The sequence below is a fragment of the Diadema antillarum genome, unplaced genomic scaffold (genome assembly GCF_040938485.1).
Source record: "Diadema antillarum isolate AM-2024a unplaced genomic scaffold, OU_Dant_1.0 scf00000176, whole genome shotgun sequence".
Taxonomy (NCBI): Eukaryota; Metazoa; Echinodermata; class Echinoidea; order Diadematoida; family Diadematidae; genus Diadema; species Diadema antillarum.
The window spans coordinates 647687-668480 of NW_027271065.1; the positions used below are offsets into that span (position 1 = coordinate 647687).

Here is a 20794-nt window from a genome sequence, read left to right on the forward strand (position 1 = left end):
CCTGCTCAATGGGTTAAAAACCACACAGAAAACTAAAACGTGCTGTGCATGGAAAATTAATGAGCTATTAAAAGTCCATGCAAACTACTGTAGATGATCCATCAACAGGATATCCAACGTTGTTGGAGGATACAAAATCTCACGTACCGGTCATAGAACTTTGTTTTACTCGGAAGCTTTTATTTCCCTCAATGCACCACCCATTGAATCTCATTTTGCCTGTTTTGGCTTCCTGTCAGCATCATTGCTGAGTACTCATAGTGACTCAATCGAATTTGGTTTGCGTGACGAGGACTCTCAGAACTGGTAGGGCACAAAGGACAACTCTGCAGTGTCGGAATTAAAATGTGCGACAAGAAACCAAGGTTGCCACCACCACCACCAAAAGGAAGAAATTCACAAGGAAATAATGCAGGGCAGTAATGCCTTTAAGTCCTGTGACTCATAGCATTTTCCTTCAACAGATGTCGGGAAGTACAATGTGCTATATGCACATGGGAACTGTTTATCTTTGCCTTTTATACCACTTCATTATCCCTTAAAGTTGCTTCTTCATATCTAGTTGTCTGGTTTGATGGCTCTCTATTTTCATGTATGTACATTTGATACAGTATGTCAATATATTTATCTAGTATCTATCTAGCTATTTGTCTATCTTTATCTCTGTCTAGCTCTGGCTCTTCTACATTTGCGTGGATGTGTGTATCAATGTATTGTGTTCAGACAAAGTTTGAAAATGTAGTTCTGTTTTCTGTTGTTGTTTTTTGCAGTCATAGCAACTATTCACTTTGTATGTCATGTTTTTGCAGTAGTTCTAACATCCATCTATCTCTGATGCTTCTTTCTCCCCATCCCTCTTCAGACATTACCATGGCAACAAATCACAGAAGATGCCTGCAGTGGAACTGGTTCCTCCTGCTTTCGCACTGCCTTTGGAGGGTGTCACATGCACTCAGTAAGAACTCTGTTTTGTATGATTCTCCCACTGGCATTCTCTATAGCCCTTCTGCCTCACTGTGAATGGTGATCTCCATTCATTGCTGCGTTGTTATCCTGATTAGTTATTATTTTAATCTTTCATGTCCATTTTTGCATTAAGATATTATTTCACCTACATGTAATTTCTGTTATCAATGATCATGATGCATGTATCTTTGCTGACTCATACAATCGTACCTTTACAGATGCAATAAGCCCTGTTTCTGTGAGGATTCAAATTAGAATTCGAAAGATCTTGTAAAGTCACTTTAAGCTTTAAGAAGATGGATGCTTTACAATTTTTAGATTTCTCATGAAGTAATTAACATTATTTTCATGTGATCTGCTGTACTGTCACCAAATATGCATTGAAGTTTTCAGATATTACAAACAGATAAAGATACAGGTGTAACATTTACTTGTGTGATTTACACTCTACAATAGTAACAGTTCGCTGCATCAGTTTAAAGATCATCAAAATGGCAAAACAGTGACATTAATACATTTGTAGTTATGGGACTAACATTTGTATCAACTTTAGCATTTCTTCTACAAGTGTACGTATTAACCCCTTGTAGGGGATGGTTTGATTTTGCTACAGCACAAATTTCCCTTGGACACCTGCTCGAGTCTACTGGGGACTCGTCCTCAACGGGTTAAAGTGCAAACTCACCTTCTGTGAAAAGTATCACATCACCCTCGTAGATGCTGTATTAAAGATGAAGCTAGAAGCATTTGCTGGCTATAATGTTAATGCTCTATTTTGTTATTCCTGTCCACTTGGTTTTTTTACCCCACCAGCCTGTGGTGACAGCATCGTGGGGTCAGTCTCCATCAACCAGGAGGGCTCTTTCTCCTCCCCAAACTTTCCCCACAGCTACCCCAGGGAAGACTCCTTCTACCAGTGCACCTACACGCTGACCAACTCAAATGCCACAGACTTCATTCGACTGGTGTTCGACGACTTCCACCTCAACGACCAAGGCAATGTCGCCTTCCAGAATGGAGTATCTGACTACGTGCAGGTAAGATGGCATTCACTTTCGAGATTTTGTGTTTGCAGCCGTTTATCATGTTTTATGTTGTTAGACATTTTAGGTCTATGACCAACCCCAACCAGCTTTAGTTTTGGTATTGAATAGACATGTGATATACGTGGAGCTCGTCAAATGCAAATTGCTACAATATTGCTTATATCAAAATATGCAAGGCTTGTAATGAACTTGGGACTGACAACATTGACTCCTCTCTGTCTTTTCACTGAATTCATCAATACATGTACACACGTACATGTATCAACATAGAGAAATGCTGATCATCTGATCTGTGTAGCTACTGGAGTACTGAGTAATTCTAATTTCTGAAAGTTGTCAAAACTTTCAGGGCACTTGTGACCTAAAGATTGGATAGTATGAGATACACATGTATGCGGTTTTGTAGCACAATAGTAGGTAATGGCCTACAGCAACCAAAGCAAATACAATGTACTAGCGATACATTGCCAGTCTCATTTGACCATATACACGTACATTGTACATATACATGTATCATGTGTACATGTATATCGCAGCTTATATCCTCCCACAAAACCATTTCTTTCTAAACAGACATCTTCATGCTGTTCATTTGCTGATGATCATAACAGAGTTGTCAGAAGCCCCACTTTCTGAGCTAGCTTCTTTTTTGTTTCTTTTTGCAGCAGATATTAGAGATCATATTACTTTGCTGAATGTGCCAGTTATCTTTCTCATTACATCACTACTCACATGCTGTTTACATTAAAGTCTAGACTCCCAGGAGGGAATGATAAAGCAGTGATCAGATAACATAAATACACACTCACTATAAATGTAGTGTCTTCAGTAGCAATACACCTTGTAATGCCAATCTTGCAATATCATGTTACCCACCCAACACCCACGTATGCTTGTGCAGCTGATCTGGCAGTGTTTACATTCTAATGTCAAATTGTGTCTGTAACAGTAGACATGTGTGCTGGATGCTAAAATTTGATGATACCTGTATAATTTTATAGCCAGCATAATGGTGGATATGCCTAAAGTCTGATGTCTCTATTCATATCTTGAAAACAATGGCAATGGCACGTTGCTGCATATTCAATATATTCCTCCTTGTTCTAGATTGTCAAGGAGGCATTAAATAAGGCCTGCTAGATTCTAATTTTTTTGACAAGCATCGAATTGTATAACAATTGCTTCATGCACGTACATGTACATTATGACTGTAACCATCTTCCATTCTAGAAAGAACACATGTTGTAAACTGTGTACCTTGCACTTTACAAAATTTGAATGGATCATGGAGCTGAAAAATACAACAACTACACGTGTATCCAGCCATGTGTGGAAAATACAGTGTGTTTATCACTATCAATAGGCACATTGTAGCTAGGTATTGTTCTAGATAGACAGTTGAGCATTCTTCAACACAGATATCAGCTGTGTAGGTTTTGTGGTTTTCTCTAGTTGTCATTTGTTTTTGTTTTTTTCTACTTTTAAAGTGGAAAATTTGACACTGCTGATCTGGTGGTATGCTTTGTAAGTTTTAAGATGACAGACATTTACATTGTAGATATCAAGCTTCCCTGTCCTTCCCCTTCCCTCCCCTTTCTGTCAGATTAAAGGGGCAATTCCAGACAATTTTCATAATTTCACATCGTGTAGTACATACATCGACAACTGCATGACCTCATAGATTTATGGAATTTATTGTTGTCCTTGAGCAGAGAAACAATACAGGTGCTCTGAAAAAGTGAATAAACAAATTACACTGAACAGTGTTGATGACATAGAGCCTCACATATTTCAGAAATGTAGCATCGTAATTCCATTACAATACCACTTGCTTAACAAGTTCACCTGTGTAGAATGTACTAGTATGCATGCCATCTTTTTTTGTTCTGCTTCCTTCCTTAAGGTGAGGCGGCCATGTCATCATCCTTGTTCATTGCAATTTGTTGTAAATTTTGAACATATTCTTATTCTTCAACCCAACCACTATAAATTCTGAAACTCTGTACTTGGTATAACTAATTTATAGTTGTTCAAATGTAAAATTCTGAATATCATCCGGAGGTCTCCTTTAAAGGAGGGGGGAAGGGATAGAAAATAAGAAAGAAATATACATGTAGCTAGCATGAACATACTGTCACAATTCTGTTCTTTGTGGACAGAATGGCTGGATAGAAATGACTGAATCTAACAGCTTCATTTAGTTGAGCAATATTTCCCTCTCTTTTCAAAGATTTTCCTTTGAACTCGTGCAAGGAAAGTGTCATTGCTGTACAGATTGATTTGGTTGAACGTATTGCAGAAAGAGTCCAGAAAACAGTGGGTTGTTGCCATTCATGGCCCTGTGTTGTGCAGATATGTGATTAATTTCAAGATTAGTGTCACCTTTACAATGTACAGTGTATGTCAGTGGCTTTACTGTGTGTTGGAATGAGTGTACACAAATTGTTACTATACACAGCACAAGACTTGGGGAATCTTTCTTCTTTGCCTCCTTGTGGCTATTTTATTGTTATTCTTCACATTTTGCAAAGTTTTTACAAATCCATGAACTGTAGGTTTCATTGTCAGAATCTGGCCTCTGGTAATCTAAGTTGTCATCAAATACCTATATGCTACAGCTGTGTCATCTTCAGTCAGGGAAACATATTTACTACAGTATCCATTCTTTCCCCTGTGGGAAAATTTTAATTTACAGTGTACACTGTGATGCAGAAAACTTTTATCAGTTGGGGAGATCATACAATAGGTACACTTTGAACATTCGTGCATAAACTCTGTCGCCTGTTTCTCCCAGATTGACTTTCAAAATGGCAGGACTCCCTTAAACCATGTTGGTATCAATCGGCCAGCCGCTATCGTGAGCCCAGGAAGCAGCTTGGTCGTGACGCTGGGAGTCCAGGCCGACGGACCGAGGGCGTTCTCCGGCTTCCGCACGTTCAGCGCCCACTATCGCTTCATCGGCAGACAGGAGAAAGAGGAGATGGAGAGTGTGTTCTCGGGTGAGTATGGCTGTCTTAATTGTATCTCTACAGCCATTGGGTATGGGAGGAAATGGGTTTCCGAGCTCAGAGTCCATTGCGTCCATCTTTGTGGATTTTTACTGGAAGTGATATGGGTCCTGGGAATACTCGTCAGAAGCTTGTCTAGCTTTGTTCTTGAGCAGATAGGGCAGATAGGGCTGTCAACCAATTGGACTGAATCATAACTGGATCATGTTAAAAAAAAAAAGATAAGGACTTTTTCCTCGGACGCCATCTTTGGCTGTGTAAAGTAGGGTCAAGGTAAAAAATATCTTGTCCTGTATCTCAGTATTGTGTTCTCACGCGCCTATTTACAATTTGCATGTTTGTGACAGCTATTACGAGGACATATTTGTGTCTACTTAGTTTTGAAAAATTATTCCAATTTGTACAGTATGTGTTCCACTTTGTTTAAACATTGTACGGTCCATGGCACCTTTACTATTTGTTGGGTTTTTTTTTTTAAATAATTTGTAGTTTTGTTTTGGTTTGGTTTTTTAAAGCTATGAAGTGATTACCTATAATGTGTGAAATATCAGAAAAATGCAGATTCAGCAGGGAAAATAATTCTTTCATTTTTTGTGTTTATTTTGGTTTTGAAGAGTTTTTTTTTCCACATCTCCGTATACATCATTCAACAAGGTATCACACTCATTTTCAGAAAGGAAGATGAATGATTCAGACCAAAACTAAAGTTTGCTGCTCTCCTGTTCTCATTGGTCCACTAACACCCAATCAGGACACCCTGGATGGTGGTGAGAGGGTCAATAGACGCAGGAACTCTATGCACCTCGCTTAATGACTATCCCATTCCAGATTTTGGCGGCCTGTAATAACAGAGCAGCATCCTCAATTTACCCAGGTCATCACATGTTAGTCATCAGTAGAAAGTAGTCACTGTCATCACCATATCTAGGGAGATATGATCACCACTTCAGATATAAAGGTTTTTACAACTCCTGTGGAAAGTCCGAGGGGGGGGGGGGAATAGAGAGAGAATTCCAAAAAAAAAAAAAAAAAAAAGATTTAGTGCCACAACGCTTTGAAACCAGATCTTTGCAAAATTAGAGCCAACAGCCTTTTTCGCAGCCCGAAACTTTCAGGAATTGCTGACCAAAAAACAAACACAGAATGCATACTACTAATCATGCATAGTTTACAAAAAGCAGAAACGAAATAAATGTGCACCGTTTATCAGTTGTCTGCATACTAGAAGTTGACTTCAGAAGGGCCTCAGCTGTACTGTGCACAGTTGCATTGTACTAGTATGTATGAATTATGAATTATGAATTTCATATGTGTAAAGGATATGTGCATGTGCTTGTGATGTACAAATGTGACCGTGCATCACAAAACGAACAAAAAGTCGCACCCCTTGATTTCACATGAGGACTCAAAACAGGTGAAACGGGTCAACCAAGTCAAAAGAGCTACCCTTCTTCTACATTATTCTTAAGTTTGGGGTCATAAAATGAATGGAAAAGTGCATTTTCAGTAGTTTTTCTACAACCCCATTTTTGTAGAGTAGTGCAATCAGGTACGTCTTAGAGGCCCCTTTTCATTTCTTGATAACCCTTTGCACACTCTTCACTGTCAAGTCTGATAACTTTTGATGGGATAAGGGTACTGCTTTGAAAGTTGGCATTAATCAAGGACAGAATGTGTTAATAGAGCATGCTCAATTTCAATTTAATCTGATAATCCCTTTATTGTTGTTGCTCCAGTGGTTTACATCCTGTTTTTTGTCCCATTCATCACGCAGCTAGCGCGGTTTTGTAAAGATTAAGCCCTTGAATAGACAGATAGACCCTGTGCTTCATAGCCTCTTTTCTCGGTTCACACTTTTGCAGAGTGTGTCCTTTCTTTCCAATATTTAGATAGGTTAGGAGAGTCCATTTGAATTGAGTTATACATCATTTTCAAGCTTAGAATCTGTCCTTAACTAAAAATCCATGTCTGGCAACTTTTTGTTTGTTTTGTGGTGCAGGGTCACAAATGTACATGTATGTTACATAATACAGTAATACAAATTTAATTGCCATCCTGTTTGTAGTGGCCGTCTGTCTATGAAGGCCACTGTGGATTTCTTCCCTGAGTGGTTGCTAGTTGCAGGATTGACTGTACATACAGTGTCTGAGTATGCTGATATTCAGGAAGTTTACTTGTGATCTAGATGTAGGTCAGCAGCGATAAATTCCCAGAACTCGTGCTTCAGAGAGATAAAGTTTGAGGGAGAAATTGTGAGAGATAGGGAGAGAAGAGAACTTCCGACAACAATTAAGGCTTAGAGATAGATAACTTAAGTGATTTCTGTCACAAGTTGTTTTCTTGTGATCTTACACCCTTGAAATGTACAGAGATGTAGAGATTGTATCTTCCGATTACATTTACCTCAAGTACTCCTGAATATGAACATGCCTATTGTGTATAAGGAGGGAGAGGTTTAATTTTTTTCTTTGTCATTTGAGGGATAGGTACAAATTGTATACAATTGTGGTTAAATGTCAAAATATTGCTTAATGGAAACCCTCAATTGTATCCGAAGAAACAAAAATATATTTCCTCTTTGGATATCAACATGTGGACGGAGTGAAATTTCTTCTGTCTTGGAGATGTGTAAAAAGCACTGTATCCAGAAATCATCATGCGTTAAACAATTAGGAAAATATCCCTCTCAAGAAAGGTTGTAGGACTGTCATTTCACATACATGTGCAACAGGAGTCTTTTGTAGAAAGAGATGTCATGATCAATATTATGTATGAAGATAGACCTTGTTTGTTTTGTGTGTTTGGTGTTTTTTTCACCATGGCCATTAGGTGACACATTTATAGCTGAATCTCTTCAGTATCATCTAGTGGTCGTAACTGTCAAAATATCTTTTGCCATTCATTGATAATACATGCATTCAGGTAGTGATGATGTCCCATTGCTGATCATCCTGTGTATCAGGGAGAACTGGAGACCATAACAAGGTTATGCGCAATGCTGCATCAGGCGCTTGCCTGCGTCATGCTTCTCCCTTGTCTACCACAACAATGGTCAGCGTGTCCCTGCACTGTCAACCTCTACTTCCAATTCATTATGTTGTTGTTGTTGTGCTTTCTTCTCTATCTACCCTGCCGTCCCAGATACAAGAACAGTCATCCCCCAGGTGTCCCTAGAACAGGGCATCCTAGCCTACACCATCCCATCCTTGGGGAGTAACAGCTTTAGCGGGGGCATCGACATCGACATCATCTGGTATATCCAGGCGGAGCCACACCTCAATATTCTCTTCATCATAGAAGGTACATGTACATTCTATGACTGCAGGCAGAAACATATACTTTACATCATGCAATAAACTTTATACAAGGCTAATATTTGTTTCAGCTTTTGATCAAATGCTATCTTTTCTATTGTCACTATATAAAAATCTGACCCCCACAACTTTATTAAAAATCTTATCTCTTTGGTACATATTGTGCATTCTGAGATACCTGACTTCATACCGTTGATCATAATTCTTTTGAAGGTTTGTACAGTGTACTGTATAGTATGCAAATGATCAAGCAGGATTTGGTAGCGCTGCAAGTATTAACCCTAACTAGGCCGGGGGGGCCTCCGAGGCCCCCCCCCCCTCGACGTTGCGCGCGATGTATCGCTATCGCGAGAAGCTATCGCCGCGACGTTTCATGACTTTTTTCTTTTGAGTCTCCCGCATCTTTTGACACCAAATTTGCGATGCCCGGGCGTGCGGTTTTCGAAGTTGCGCATAAATACTTGTATGCATGTGCATGTCAGACCAAAAATTGCTCAAAAACGTGAATTCATGTACAATTTCAATGCAAACTGTGTTTACAGGCTATTTTCATAAAAGTATGATTATTTTGGGGTTTTATCGATTAAAATCAATAAATTACATATTTTCTTGTTCGGAACAATGTCGCGGACAAATTTCATCGAAAAAACAATGAAAAACAAAGTCGAAAAAACAACGAAATACATAAGAAATTTTAAAAACAATAAAATACTTAGGAAATTGTTTGTGATTGCGCAATTTTTTTCTCTTACATTTGCTAAGGATACTAAAAAGAATATTTACACAAAAAATGTGCCTGTTTTGAGCTTTATTTAGTGATTTATGCCAAATTGTCTGATTTCATGCATCATTATGCATAGATTAGCATAATTTAGTGTAAATAATAATTTTTGAAAAAATTAACGTCATGGTACTTTAGATTACATCATAGGCAATGTGTGTGCCAATTTTCGTCGCGATCGCGCGGTCGACGGCCGAGATCTGGGGGGGGGGCCTGGGTGCCCCCCCCCCCCTCCTGCTCTATCATCTCCCTGAATAGCGCGGCCTAGTTAGGGTTAAGTTGCTTTCATAACCATTTTTTGGTGTGTGTCTGTGTAGTACGTTATCCATTGATACAGTATCCTCTCAAGTTGAATATTGATGATAAAAATCGCTAATCAGGAGAACAAATGCCACAGTTTAATATTGCACTAGGACAAGTGAAACTAAATGCAAACAATTTTAAATTTATGAAAGAATGTAAGGTAATAGAATGAGAGCAGTTCTTTTATCAGGAAAGTCCACACGTAATGGCAGTTTGTAAAGTGTGCAAAGCAAGTTGATCTTTGCAATCAGGTGATATCGCTGTCACATGACCAAAATGACGATGTAATATGATGTGACTCTCAAGCCTTATTACCCTGTTGAGGACAAGTCCTAAGTATGTATAAATGCATGTTGGAGCAAAATCAGCCCGTCCTCATCGGGTTAAGATGGCTATTAACCCATTGAGGCGAGTCCCGAGTATACTCGTGCTAGTGTCTATGGGAAATGAGTGTTGTAGCAAAATCACCCCGTCCTTTGAATATCGGGTTAAAATGGCTATTAAAGTAATACAAACTGTACAGACTGTATATGTGACCCTGCATCACAAAACCAACAAAAAGTCGCCAGACATGGATTTTTAGTTAAGGGCAGATTCTGAAAAAGCAGACTCGAAGCTTTAAAATGATATATAGCTCAATTGAAATGGACTCTCCTAACCTATCTAAATATTGGAAAGCAAGCACACACTCTGGAAAAGTGTGAACCGAGAAAAGAGGCTCTGAAGTACAGGGTCTATCTGTCTATTCAAGCATTTAATCTTTATCAAACCATGCTGGCTGTGTGATGAATGGGAAAAAAAGCAAAACAACAAAAAAAAAACAGAATGTAAACCACTGGAGTAACAACAATGAAGGGATAATCAGATTAAGTTAAAATTGAGCATGCTCTATCAACACATTCTGTCCATGATTAATGCCAACTTTCAAAGCAGTGGCATTATCCCTTCAAAAATTAACAGACTTGAAAGTGAAGAGTGTGTAAAGGGTCATCAAGAAATGAAAAGGGGCCTCTGATGTATGCCTGATCTCACTACTCTACAAAAAAGGGTTTTAGAAAAACTGCTGAAAATGCACTTTCCCACTCATTTTATGATCCCAAACTTAAGAATAATGTAGAGGAAGGGTAGCTCTTTCAGAAAATATGAAAAACTTAATATTGACTTGGTTCACCCGTTTCACCTTTTTTTTGAGTCCTCACGTAAAATCAAGGGGTGTGACTTTTTGTTTGTTTTGTAATGCATGGTCATATATGGAGTTTACTCTGACAGTAATCTGGAGAGACTCTTAATGTGGATCACACTCCTTTCATTAATCATCTCGGTCATGATACTTGCAATTGTTGTTGGGTTTTTTTCTTTCTTTCTTTCTTTGAGCATGGCATGTTACATCATTTTAATATCTGTAGTTTTTTTTTTAAGTTTCTTTTATTTCAATATGCCCTGATTGGATCCAGGTCCGGGAACTCCATCCTTCCTGCTTCCTTCCTTCCAGAGCCTAAACCATCAAACCAAAATGCCTGTTTACCGTGGTTTCCTCTTTTTTTTTTTGTATGCAAAGGTTTCAATGTTTAATATATCCCTGTTCTCCTCCCTCCCCTCCCCCCTCCCCTCCCCCCTCCCAATTTTCATAGAATTTAGAAAGAAGGAGAGTGGGGACATCAGCACCCTGGAGATCCGCGATGGCCTGACATCGGAGGCTGCCCCACTGTACTTTGCCCGCACTGCCCAGAGTGGCTACCACATTCAGTCCACCCACGAGAAGCTCTATGTCCGCTGGAAAGGGCCCACGTCAGCAGGGGCCTCCTTCCGTGCCCAGTTCTCCTTCTACATCCAAGCAGGTGAAGTAGAAGGGATTCCCTTTCTACCTGATTTCTTCCTTTCTTTTTGTCCTGTATTTCTTCTCTCTCTTCTTCCATGCATTTTTCATTTCTTCTGATATTTCTTGAATTTCTTTTGCCCTTCATTCTTCTTTCATTTATTTCTTCATCCCTGTGTTCAAGTCTTCCCTTCTGTCTTTCTATCTCCCTTTCTCTCTATCTTTCTCTCTCTTCCTCTCTGCCTCTGTGATACCAGTTTCAAACATGTACATATGTCTCAGTAGGTAGGAATGGAGATGTAGTGTAGGTCTTAAAGTTTTGATGCTCACACTAACCCTTCCCTATAAAAAAGAAAGGAAGATAAAAGAAAGAAATTAAACGAAAATAGTGGAAAAACTGGGTCAGTTGTGACAACTGATACTGCATTCATATAGCCCATTTGTCCTGGTGCTGTACATTTGTTGGAACTCAGTTGTATGGAGATGGGTGGCAATTATAATTTGTACCTCCATGATAAACTGCACTGGTGTAGTTTGTCATGGTTCACTCCTGTAACAAATTGATACAAGGCCAGTCCCGTTGTAGCACTGATGCTCTGCATACATGTAACTGGGTGTCACTGTGAATGTGTCTTGGTACAATTCCATTGCAAACAGTCAAAAATGCAAACATACTGTCATTTAAAATGGTGTATAGGGAACTGTCTGTCATATATTTCGCGGAGGTTTCATTTTCATGAATATCATAAGTCAAGTCCTAGTAGTTGCAAATTCAACAACATGCAGAAATAGTAACTCTGATCTTGACATGAATGTGAAGTGCTTTTATACATTTCTCTGTTTATTACTATACTCTCTCATGGGGACTTTAACTACTCGTGAAATTATGGAAAAGTCACTCATTCAAGAAAAACTTGCTAGATACATATATATGACTCCTACAGTATTGAGAGGCCCATCAGTTTTTAATAGGGAATTATGTTAATAGTGATGAATGTGATAAACAATAACATTGTTTGTATGCACAATATTTGTGTACACATCTCGTTTCAATCAGCGTTTGCACAAAACACTGTATAGCAGTTTACGTTAAGAGTGATGGAAATAAATGTGCATGCAATGATTTTTTTTTCCCGGCTGAAGCCCACGGTGATGAATCTTGCATAAACAGAAAACATGAGCTACGGTGCGGGACACACATTCTTCAATATGAATGCGCTATCACAGGGCTGCATTTGATTTTTTTCGAGACAGCGAGAGCAATGTGAATACGTTTTTTATGGGACTGGTGCGGTGTCATCCCTCTACATTGTCTCGGTGCAGCATCAGTACAATTTTTTCCCCTTTTTTTTAGTAGGAAATGTGAATGAAGTTCGATAAAACAAGCATAGTAGACTTGATGCAGTCTTCCAGTGCATCTTGAAAATCTTGAATGTTTCAAGTTTCTTTATTTCACCAAAGCAAGGAACATATTAAAAACAAACACATACATCAATATTCGGGTACGATTACAAAAATATCAGCAAGACAGCAAAAAGAAAAAAAAATAGCAAAAATAGAATGACAATTATAAACCTATGGACATAGGTTAACAGGTACATGTATGCTATGGTAGGTATGCTATGGTAGGTAGCAGCCAGAAAGGAAATGTCCCTTATTTTTAGCTGACCTAAAATTATTCAAAATGTCATTTCCTCTTTGCTTCCTCAGGGCCAGGGATGCTGTGCCCATCCAACTACTTCACCTGCGAGAATGGCCACTGTGTCCTTTTGCAGCTGGTCTGCAACTCTAGAGATAACTGTGGCGACAATTCCGATGAGGATAGAACCTCCCGGTGCCAAGGTGAGGAAGTGCATAATGATAGCCATCTTTTGGCACATACTCAGAAGACCCAGGGCTGGGCCTATCTGGATGAATTATTGCAGCATGCTTGCTTTTCTGTGTGTGCAAGTACATTGTAAAAAACATGGTTATGAAGCACATTGAAAGTTTTTTGACAAAGATGTGTGTTGTTGTGCAGTTGTCATGTAGTAAATTGTCCTCCAGTGGCTTCTCCTGTGACCTCTGGAGGTACAGCGAAGTGCTTTCTGCCGTCCCCTGTTGGTGCGTGGGCCATTACTGATTGCTCTAATTGTATCAAGGTAGCAGTGCCTCTGCGGAAGCTCCATCTACTTCTGCCCTAGATTCCACTGTTTGCAATGCTTTCTTGTCATTGCTATGATGATATCATGATGTGAGGGTGGTGATGTAGCACAGAGAGTCGTGGCATTGAGCAGAGCTTCGCGTGGGAATAGACGGCCTGTTGCTGTCCTCAACAGAAATAGCATTTGAATGAATAAATGCAAATGTCACAACATGTGAGGAGTTCCATCAGAGCCAAGATTTTTAGATGTAAGATGCAGAGTTTGTTATGTTGAAATGTCAAGTGAATAGTAATCATAATAATAATGATAATAATCATATGATAATATGAAATGTGTAGAAGTTATTTGGTATTAGTCACACAGCCGTGGATATATGTGGGTAATGACCAAGCTCAAATTGCTCATCCAAAATTACCCAAGCTTCCAAAGATGAAAGTGATTCCATCAATATGTTGTGCATCATCATCTCTTCAGAGGTGAAGACTTCATCTGTTGTTTTCACCCTAGTAGGAAAAAATCAGAAAAGAGCAACAATAGAAATGAGTTCTCATACAGCAGAATTGAATGACTGAGGTGGAAGAAAACAAGAATTGAAAGAAAGTGACGTGCATTTTGTTGTGTACACTTGTCATTGAGCATTGTTTGTAGTTGCAGATTGATTGAATATTCATGCTACTTGTTTATATCTTCTCATGATCCCTTTAATCCACACAATGTGTATGTCAAAGGAAAGTGCTATTGCTCTTTCTGAATTGGTCATTTTGATCTTCTTGTCATGAACAGGGAATCTCTTTTATTCAAAAGTGTCTTCCTCTTTATTTTGTTTCTCTCACCCATTTTCATGATTTTCATCATTACTAAATCACACAAAAAATCCTTCATTCTACCTCTCTCATTCTTGACATCTCTTTGCCCTTTCATATGATTATTGTATATCTCACTTGCTTACTTTTGTATTTGCATGGCCTCATCTCTCCCCCTTTTCTTCTCTGTTTTTTTTTTCACTTTTTTTTAAACTCTCTCTGTCTCTGTAATATCCATTTGTTTATTGTCATCATCTCCTCCATAATGCTCCTAGCCTTCACTCTCTTTCTTTATTCTTTCTCTCTCTCTCTCCTCTTGTATATTTCTTTCCCGTCCTGTGTTCCCTTTCTTCTGCACTTGCTTCATCTTTCCACTAATGTGCTTCTCTGCCCCACCCACCCCCCCCCCCCCAATTGCTGACAGTGCCCTCTCGGGGGACACTGCCGTGCCACCCCTCCCCTTGCCTGCAAGGGGGCACATGCATTGCTTTTGGAACCCAGTTCATTTGCCACTGTCCAGAACGCTTTCATGGGGAACTGTGCGAAAGGCAGAAGCGTAAGTTTGCAGTCCCTCCCTCACTATTAACTCATAGTGAAATGTAACATTAATCACCTACCAAATTGAAATTAATCCCTAACTCTAAAATTGAGGAGTCTAGAATGCCAGCTAATTTATTAGTGTAGTATCCTCACATTATTCCACTCACTAAAGTCAAGAGACAAAAGTACCATTGCACATATTTCTTGGCATTGCAATACTGCCTTTATCTCCTTCATTCCTTTTTTTTTTTCAATCCTTTCTTCAATCCTTTTTCTCTCCCTCTCCTGCCTGTTTTCATCTGATTTTGATTCTTTCTCTCACTCTATCACTGGGTGCTCCCAGGTCTTCTCTTTCTGTTCCTCATTCTCTCTGCCTATCTGTCTTTCCTGTCAGTTACATATAAAGCTATTTAAAAGAAATAATACAGCATATCTATGTATATATGTTTGGTTGGTTTTGTTTTAGTCTATTTAATACACAGAGAAAAAGAGGCACACATATGATTATACCATTTAATAGAGTATACTATACCCCAGTAGTCCACCATGATTATCACATTGGTACCAGCTGATGAGATGGAAGTGAATGTTTGCCTTGTTTGAAGTCATGGAAGTATGTTGTGTGTGTATGTGTGATATGGAGACAGAACACTAGTCATTAAACTCATTACTGTAAAAATCAGATAGTTTTTGTGTGCTTTGTAATTTTGCAAATTTGGCGAGAGCAATGATTCTTGTTTACACTATCTATAATGCATTGAATGCCAGTGCCATTTCGCAAAAATTTCTTGTCGCAAATATTTCTTGTTTTACAGTATTTCATTCTCACCCACGATTGAGAGTACAGAGAACAGTATGTTTGACACTCATTGCCCATGCACTAATGTGTAGAAATGGTTCCAGAGATATGGTCCTAATCAAAACGATCCCTATCAAAATATTACATCAAGACCAGTAATGAATCAGGGGGGCGTTTCATCAACGAGTTCGTTGGAGGTTTTCACCGACAAATTTGCTATCAGCCAATGAGACGCAAGGATTTCAGTAGCTTTTAACAGTTGTCAGTGTAAATCACTGACAAAAAGTTTCATGAAACGGTCCCCTGGACTCCCTGTATAGTTTGCTATTCTATCCGCCGCATCATTCACTTGCTGGCATCGACGCCAACTATCGCAGTCTGCCAATTGGTTCAGATTGGCAGTGTTTATCTCAACACCAGAGTATGCTCATGTTTGCATGCATACTGGCTTTGTCACATGTGATACTTTGTGACACTTTGTAGATTATAGCCATATGACAGGAAGTGACCCCAGCAACCACAACAAAGAGGTGGTCACAAATAGCCAGAATGCTGTACTTGGTGTTTATAAATTTCGAGTGACCAATAAAACCATGATGACTCTTCGTAGCAAAAAAAGACTCAAGCAGAATAAAAAATAAGATAAGATAAAAAAGAAATCGCAATACAGGATATTTACATGTTTATATGACATCATGGAGTAATGTGGTGTGGTGCAGTGACCCCACAAGCATCAGCTTTTACTGCTCAGGGATATACAAGAAATCATCATGTACTTTTTCAACCCTCAAATGAAGTAATGGATTCCTCAGTGACAGAAATTTCATTTTTTTTTTTCGTAAGGGCCCTCAGAAAATAGTGCTATTCTTACCACCTGTCTCTGTTCTTATCGCAGTCTGCCAATCAGTTCTGAATCGCCTCCTTTAATCTCAGCACCAGAGTATGCTCATGGTTGCATGCATACTGCCTGTGTAACATGTGAAACTTTGTGTCATGTACAAGTTGTGGCCATATGATGGGAAGTGACCCGAGCAATCACAACAAAGAGATGGTCACAAATAGCCAAAGTGCTGTACTCAGTGTTTGTTTCAAATGACCAATAAAATCATGATGACTCCTGGTGGCAAGAAAGAACCAAATAGAACACACAAAAAAAAGAATGAAAGAAATTGCAATACAGGATATTTATACATGTTTATCTGACATCTTAGTGTGATTTGGTATGGTGCAGTGACCCTACAAGCATCAACTTTACTGCTCATTTCACTGTAGGTGCTCTATTGGTGCTTTGCCCCTGTCAATATTCTTTTCTCGACTCGTGACTGTCAAGAAATGTATCCGTGCTCTAATGCCATGATGCAAACATGAAAGATAATTGTGTGCATATGCATGATGCCTGTCAACTTTGAAGCAAGTGTTATTAACTGCTTGGTATCCTATTATCCTATCCGCCCCCATTGATACATATTTGCCTCGTGCTTTCTCCTGGCCATCCTTCTCCATCTTTGCTCTCCTCTTCCCTTCTCCATCCTTGCTCTCATCTTCCCTTCTCCATCGTTGCTCTCATCTTCCCTTCTCCATCCCTGCTCTCATCTTCCCTTCTCCATCCTTGCTCTCCTCTTCCCTTCTCCATTCTTGCTCTCATCCTCCTTTCTCCATTCTTGCTCTCATCCTCCCTTCTCCATCCTTGCTCTCATCCTCCCTTCTCTATCCTTTCTCTCATCCTCCCTTCTCCATCCTTGCTCTCATCCTCCCTTCTCCATCTTTACTCTCATCCTCCTTCTCCATCCCTGCTCTCATCCTCCCTTCTCCATCCTTGCTCTCATCTTCCCTTCTCCATCCCTGCTCTCATCCTCCCCTCTCCATCCTTGCTCTCATCCTCCCTTCTCCATCTTTGCTCTCATCCTCCTTCTCCATCCATGCTCTCATCCTCCCTTCTCCATCCCTGCTCTCATCATCCCTTCTCCATCTTTGCTCTCATCCTCCTTCTCCATCCTTGCTCTCATCCTCCTTCTCCATCCTTGCCCTCATCCTCCCTTCTCCATCCTTGCTCTCATCCTCCCTTCTCCATCTTTGCTCTCATCCTCCTTCTCCATCCCTGCTCTCATCCTCCCTTCTCCATCCTTGCTCTCATCTTCCCTTCTCCATCCTTGCTCTCATCTTCCCTTCTCCATCCCTGCTCTCATCCTCCCATCTCCATCCTTGCTCTCATCCTCCCTTCTCCATCTTTGCTCTCATCCTCCTTCTCCATCCATGCTCTCATCCTCCCTTCTCCATCCCTGCTCTCATCCTCCCTTCTCCATCCCTGCTATCCTTGCCCTCTATCCTTGCCCTCATCTTCCCTTCTCTATCCTTGCTCTCCTCCTTCTCCATCCATGCTCTCATCCTCCCTTCTCCATCCTTTCTCTTATCTTCCCTTCTCCATCCTTGCCCTCATCCTCCTTTCTCCATTCTTGCTGTCATCCTCCCTTCTCCATCCTTGCTCTCCTCTTCCCTTCTCCATTCTTGCTCTCATCCTCCCTTCTCCATCCTTGCTCTCATCCTCCCTTCTCTATCCTTTCTCTCATCCTCCCTTCTCCATCCTTGCTCTCATCCTCCCTTCTCCATCTTTGCTCTCATCCTCCTTCTCCATCCCTGCTCTCATCCTCCCTTCTCCATCCTTGCTCTCATCTTCCCTTCTCCATCCCTGCTCTCATCCTCCCCTCTCCATCCTTGCTCTCATCCTCCCTTCTCCATCCATGCTCTCATCCTCCTTCTCCATCCATGCTCTCATCCTCCCTTCTCCATCCCTGCTCTCATCATCCCTTCTCCATCTTTGCTCTCATCCTCCTTCTCCATCCTTGCTCTCATCCTCCTTCTCCATCCTTGCCCTCATCCTCCCTTCTCCATCCTTGCTCTCATCCTCCCTTCTCCATCTTTGCTCTCATCCTCCTTCTCCATCCCTGCTCTCATCCTCCCTTCTCCATCCTTGCTCTCATCTTCCCTTCTCCATCCTTGCTCTCATCTTCCCTTCTCCATCCCTGCTCTCATCCTCCCATCTCCATCCTTGCTCTCATCCTCCCTTCTCCATCTTTGCTCTCATCCTCCTTCTCCATCCATGCTCTCATCCTCCCTTCTCCATCCTTGCTCTCATCTTCCCTTCTCCATCCCTGCTCTCATCCTCCCATCTCCATCCTTGCTCTCATCCTCCCTTCTCCATCTTTGCTCTCATCCTCCTTCTCCATCCATGCTCTCATCCTCCCTTCTCCATCCCTGCTCTCATCCTCCCTTCTCCATCCCTGCTATCCTTGCCCTCTATCCTTGCCCTCATCTTCCCTTCTCTATCCTTGCTCTCCTCCTTCTCCATCCATGCTCTCATCCTCCCTTCTCCATCCTTTCTCTTATCTTCCCTTCTCCATCCTTGCCCTCATCCTCCTTTCTCCATTCTTGCTGTCATCCTCCCTTCTCCATCCTTGCTCTCCTCTTCCCTTCTCCATTCTTGCTCTCATCCTCCCTTCTCCATCCTTGCTCTCATCCTCCCTTCTCTATCCTTTCTCTCATCCTCCCTTCTCCATCCTTGCTCTCATCCTCCCTTCTCCATCTTTGCTCTCATCCTCCTTCTCCATCCCTGCTCTCATCCTCCCTTCTCCATCCTTGCTCTCATCTTCCCTTCTCCATCCCTGCTCTCATCCTCCCCTCTCCATCCTTGCTCTCATCCTCCCTTCTCCATCCATGCTCTCATCCTCCTTCTCCATCCATGCTCTCATCCTCCCTTCTCCATCCCTGCTCTCATCATCCCTTCTCCATCTTTGCTCTCATCCTCCTTCTCCATCCTTGCTCTCATCCTCCTTCTCCATCCTTGCCCTCATCCTCCCTTCTCCATCCTTGCTCTCATCCTCCCTTCTCCATCTTTGCTCTCATCCTCCTTCTCCATCCCTGCTCTCATCCTCCCTTCTCCATCCTTGCTCTCATCTTCCCTTCTCCATCCTTGCTCTCATCTTCCCTTCTCCATCCCTGCTCTCATCCTCCCATCTCCATCCTTGCTCTCATCCTCCCTTCTCCATCTTTGCTCTCATCCTCCTTCTCCATCCATGCTCTCATCCTCCCTTCTCCATCCCTGCTCTCATCCTCCCTTCTCCATCCCTGCTATCCTTGCCCTCTATCCTTGCCCTCATCTTCCCTTCTCTATCCTTGCTCTCCTCCTTCTCCATCCATGCTCTCATCCTCCCTTCTCCATCCTTTCTCTTATCTTCCCTTCTCCATCCTTGCCCTCATCCTCCTTTCTCCATTCTTGCTGTCATCCTCCTATCTCCATCCTTGCCCTCATCCTCCCTTCTCCATCCTTGCTCTCATCTTCCCTTCTCCATCCTTGCTCTCATCCTCCCTTCTCCATTCTTGCTCTCATCCTCCCTTCTCCATCCCTGCTCTCATCCTCCCTTCTCCTTCCTTGCTCTCATCATCCCTTCTCCATCCTTTCTCTTATCTTCCCTTCTTTATCCTTGCCCTCATCCTCCCTTCTCTATCCTTTCTCTCATCCTCCCTTCTCCATCCTTGCCCTCATCCTCCTTCTCCATCCCTGCTCTCATCCTCCCTTCTCCATCCTTGCTCTCATCCTCCCTTCTCCATCTTTGCTCTCATCCTCCCTTCTCCATCCTTGCTCTCATCCTCCCTTCTCCATCCTTGCTCTCATCCTCCTTCTCCATCCCTGCTCTCATCCTCCCTTCTCCATCCTTGCTCTCATCTTCCTTTCTCCATCCCTGCTCTCATCCTCCCTTCTCCATCCATGGTCTCATCCTCCCTTCTCCATCCCTGCTCTCATCCTCCCTTCTCCATCCCTGCTCTCATCCTCCCTTCTCCATCCCTGCTCTCATCCTCCCTTCTCCATCCCTGTTCTCATCTTCCCTTCTCTATCCTTGCTCTCCTCCCTCTCCATCCATGCTCTCATCATCCCTTCTCCATCCTTTTTCTTATCTTCCCTTCTCCATCCTTGCCCTCATCCTCCTTTCTCCATTCTTGCTGTCATCCTCCTATCTCCATCCTTGCCCTCATCCTCCCTTCTCCATCCTTGCTCTCATCTTCCCTTCTCCATCCTTGCTCTCATCCTCCCTTCTCCATTCTTGCTCTCATCCTCCCTTCTCCATCCCTGCTCTCATCCTCCCTTCTCCTTCCTTGCTCTCATCCTCCCTTCTCCTTCCTTGCTCTCATCCTCCCTTCTCCTTCCTTGCTATTATCCTTCCCCCTCCTCTCCTCCATCATAACAAGAGTTGTTTTGTGCTTTGCTGAGGGAGGTGGATG

At 41.5% G+C, this 20794-nt stretch overlaps 1 protein-coding gene across 1 annotated transcript in view; it reads left to right on the forward strand.

The window, feature by feature from the left end:
- The window catches only part of LOC139722900 (uncharacterized), a 43330-nt gene that overhangs the window by 13822 nt on the left and 8714 nt on the right, over nt 1-20794 (forward strand). The window contains exons 3-9 of the mRNA XM_071634181.1: nt 863-955; nt 1780-2003; nt 4807-5011; nt 8162-8320; nt 11050-11256; nt 12945-13076; nt 14606-14737. Of these exons, the coding sequence (XP_071490282.1) occupies nt 871-955; nt 1780-2003; nt 4807-5011; nt 8162-8320; nt 11050-11256; nt 12945-13076; nt 14606-14737 (1144 nt within the window). The 5' untranslated portion in view covers nt 863-870. The remainder of the gene's footprint in view (nt 1-862; nt 956-1779; nt 2004-4806; nt 5012-8161; nt 8321-11049; nt 11257-12944; nt 13077-14605; nt 14738-20794) is intronic.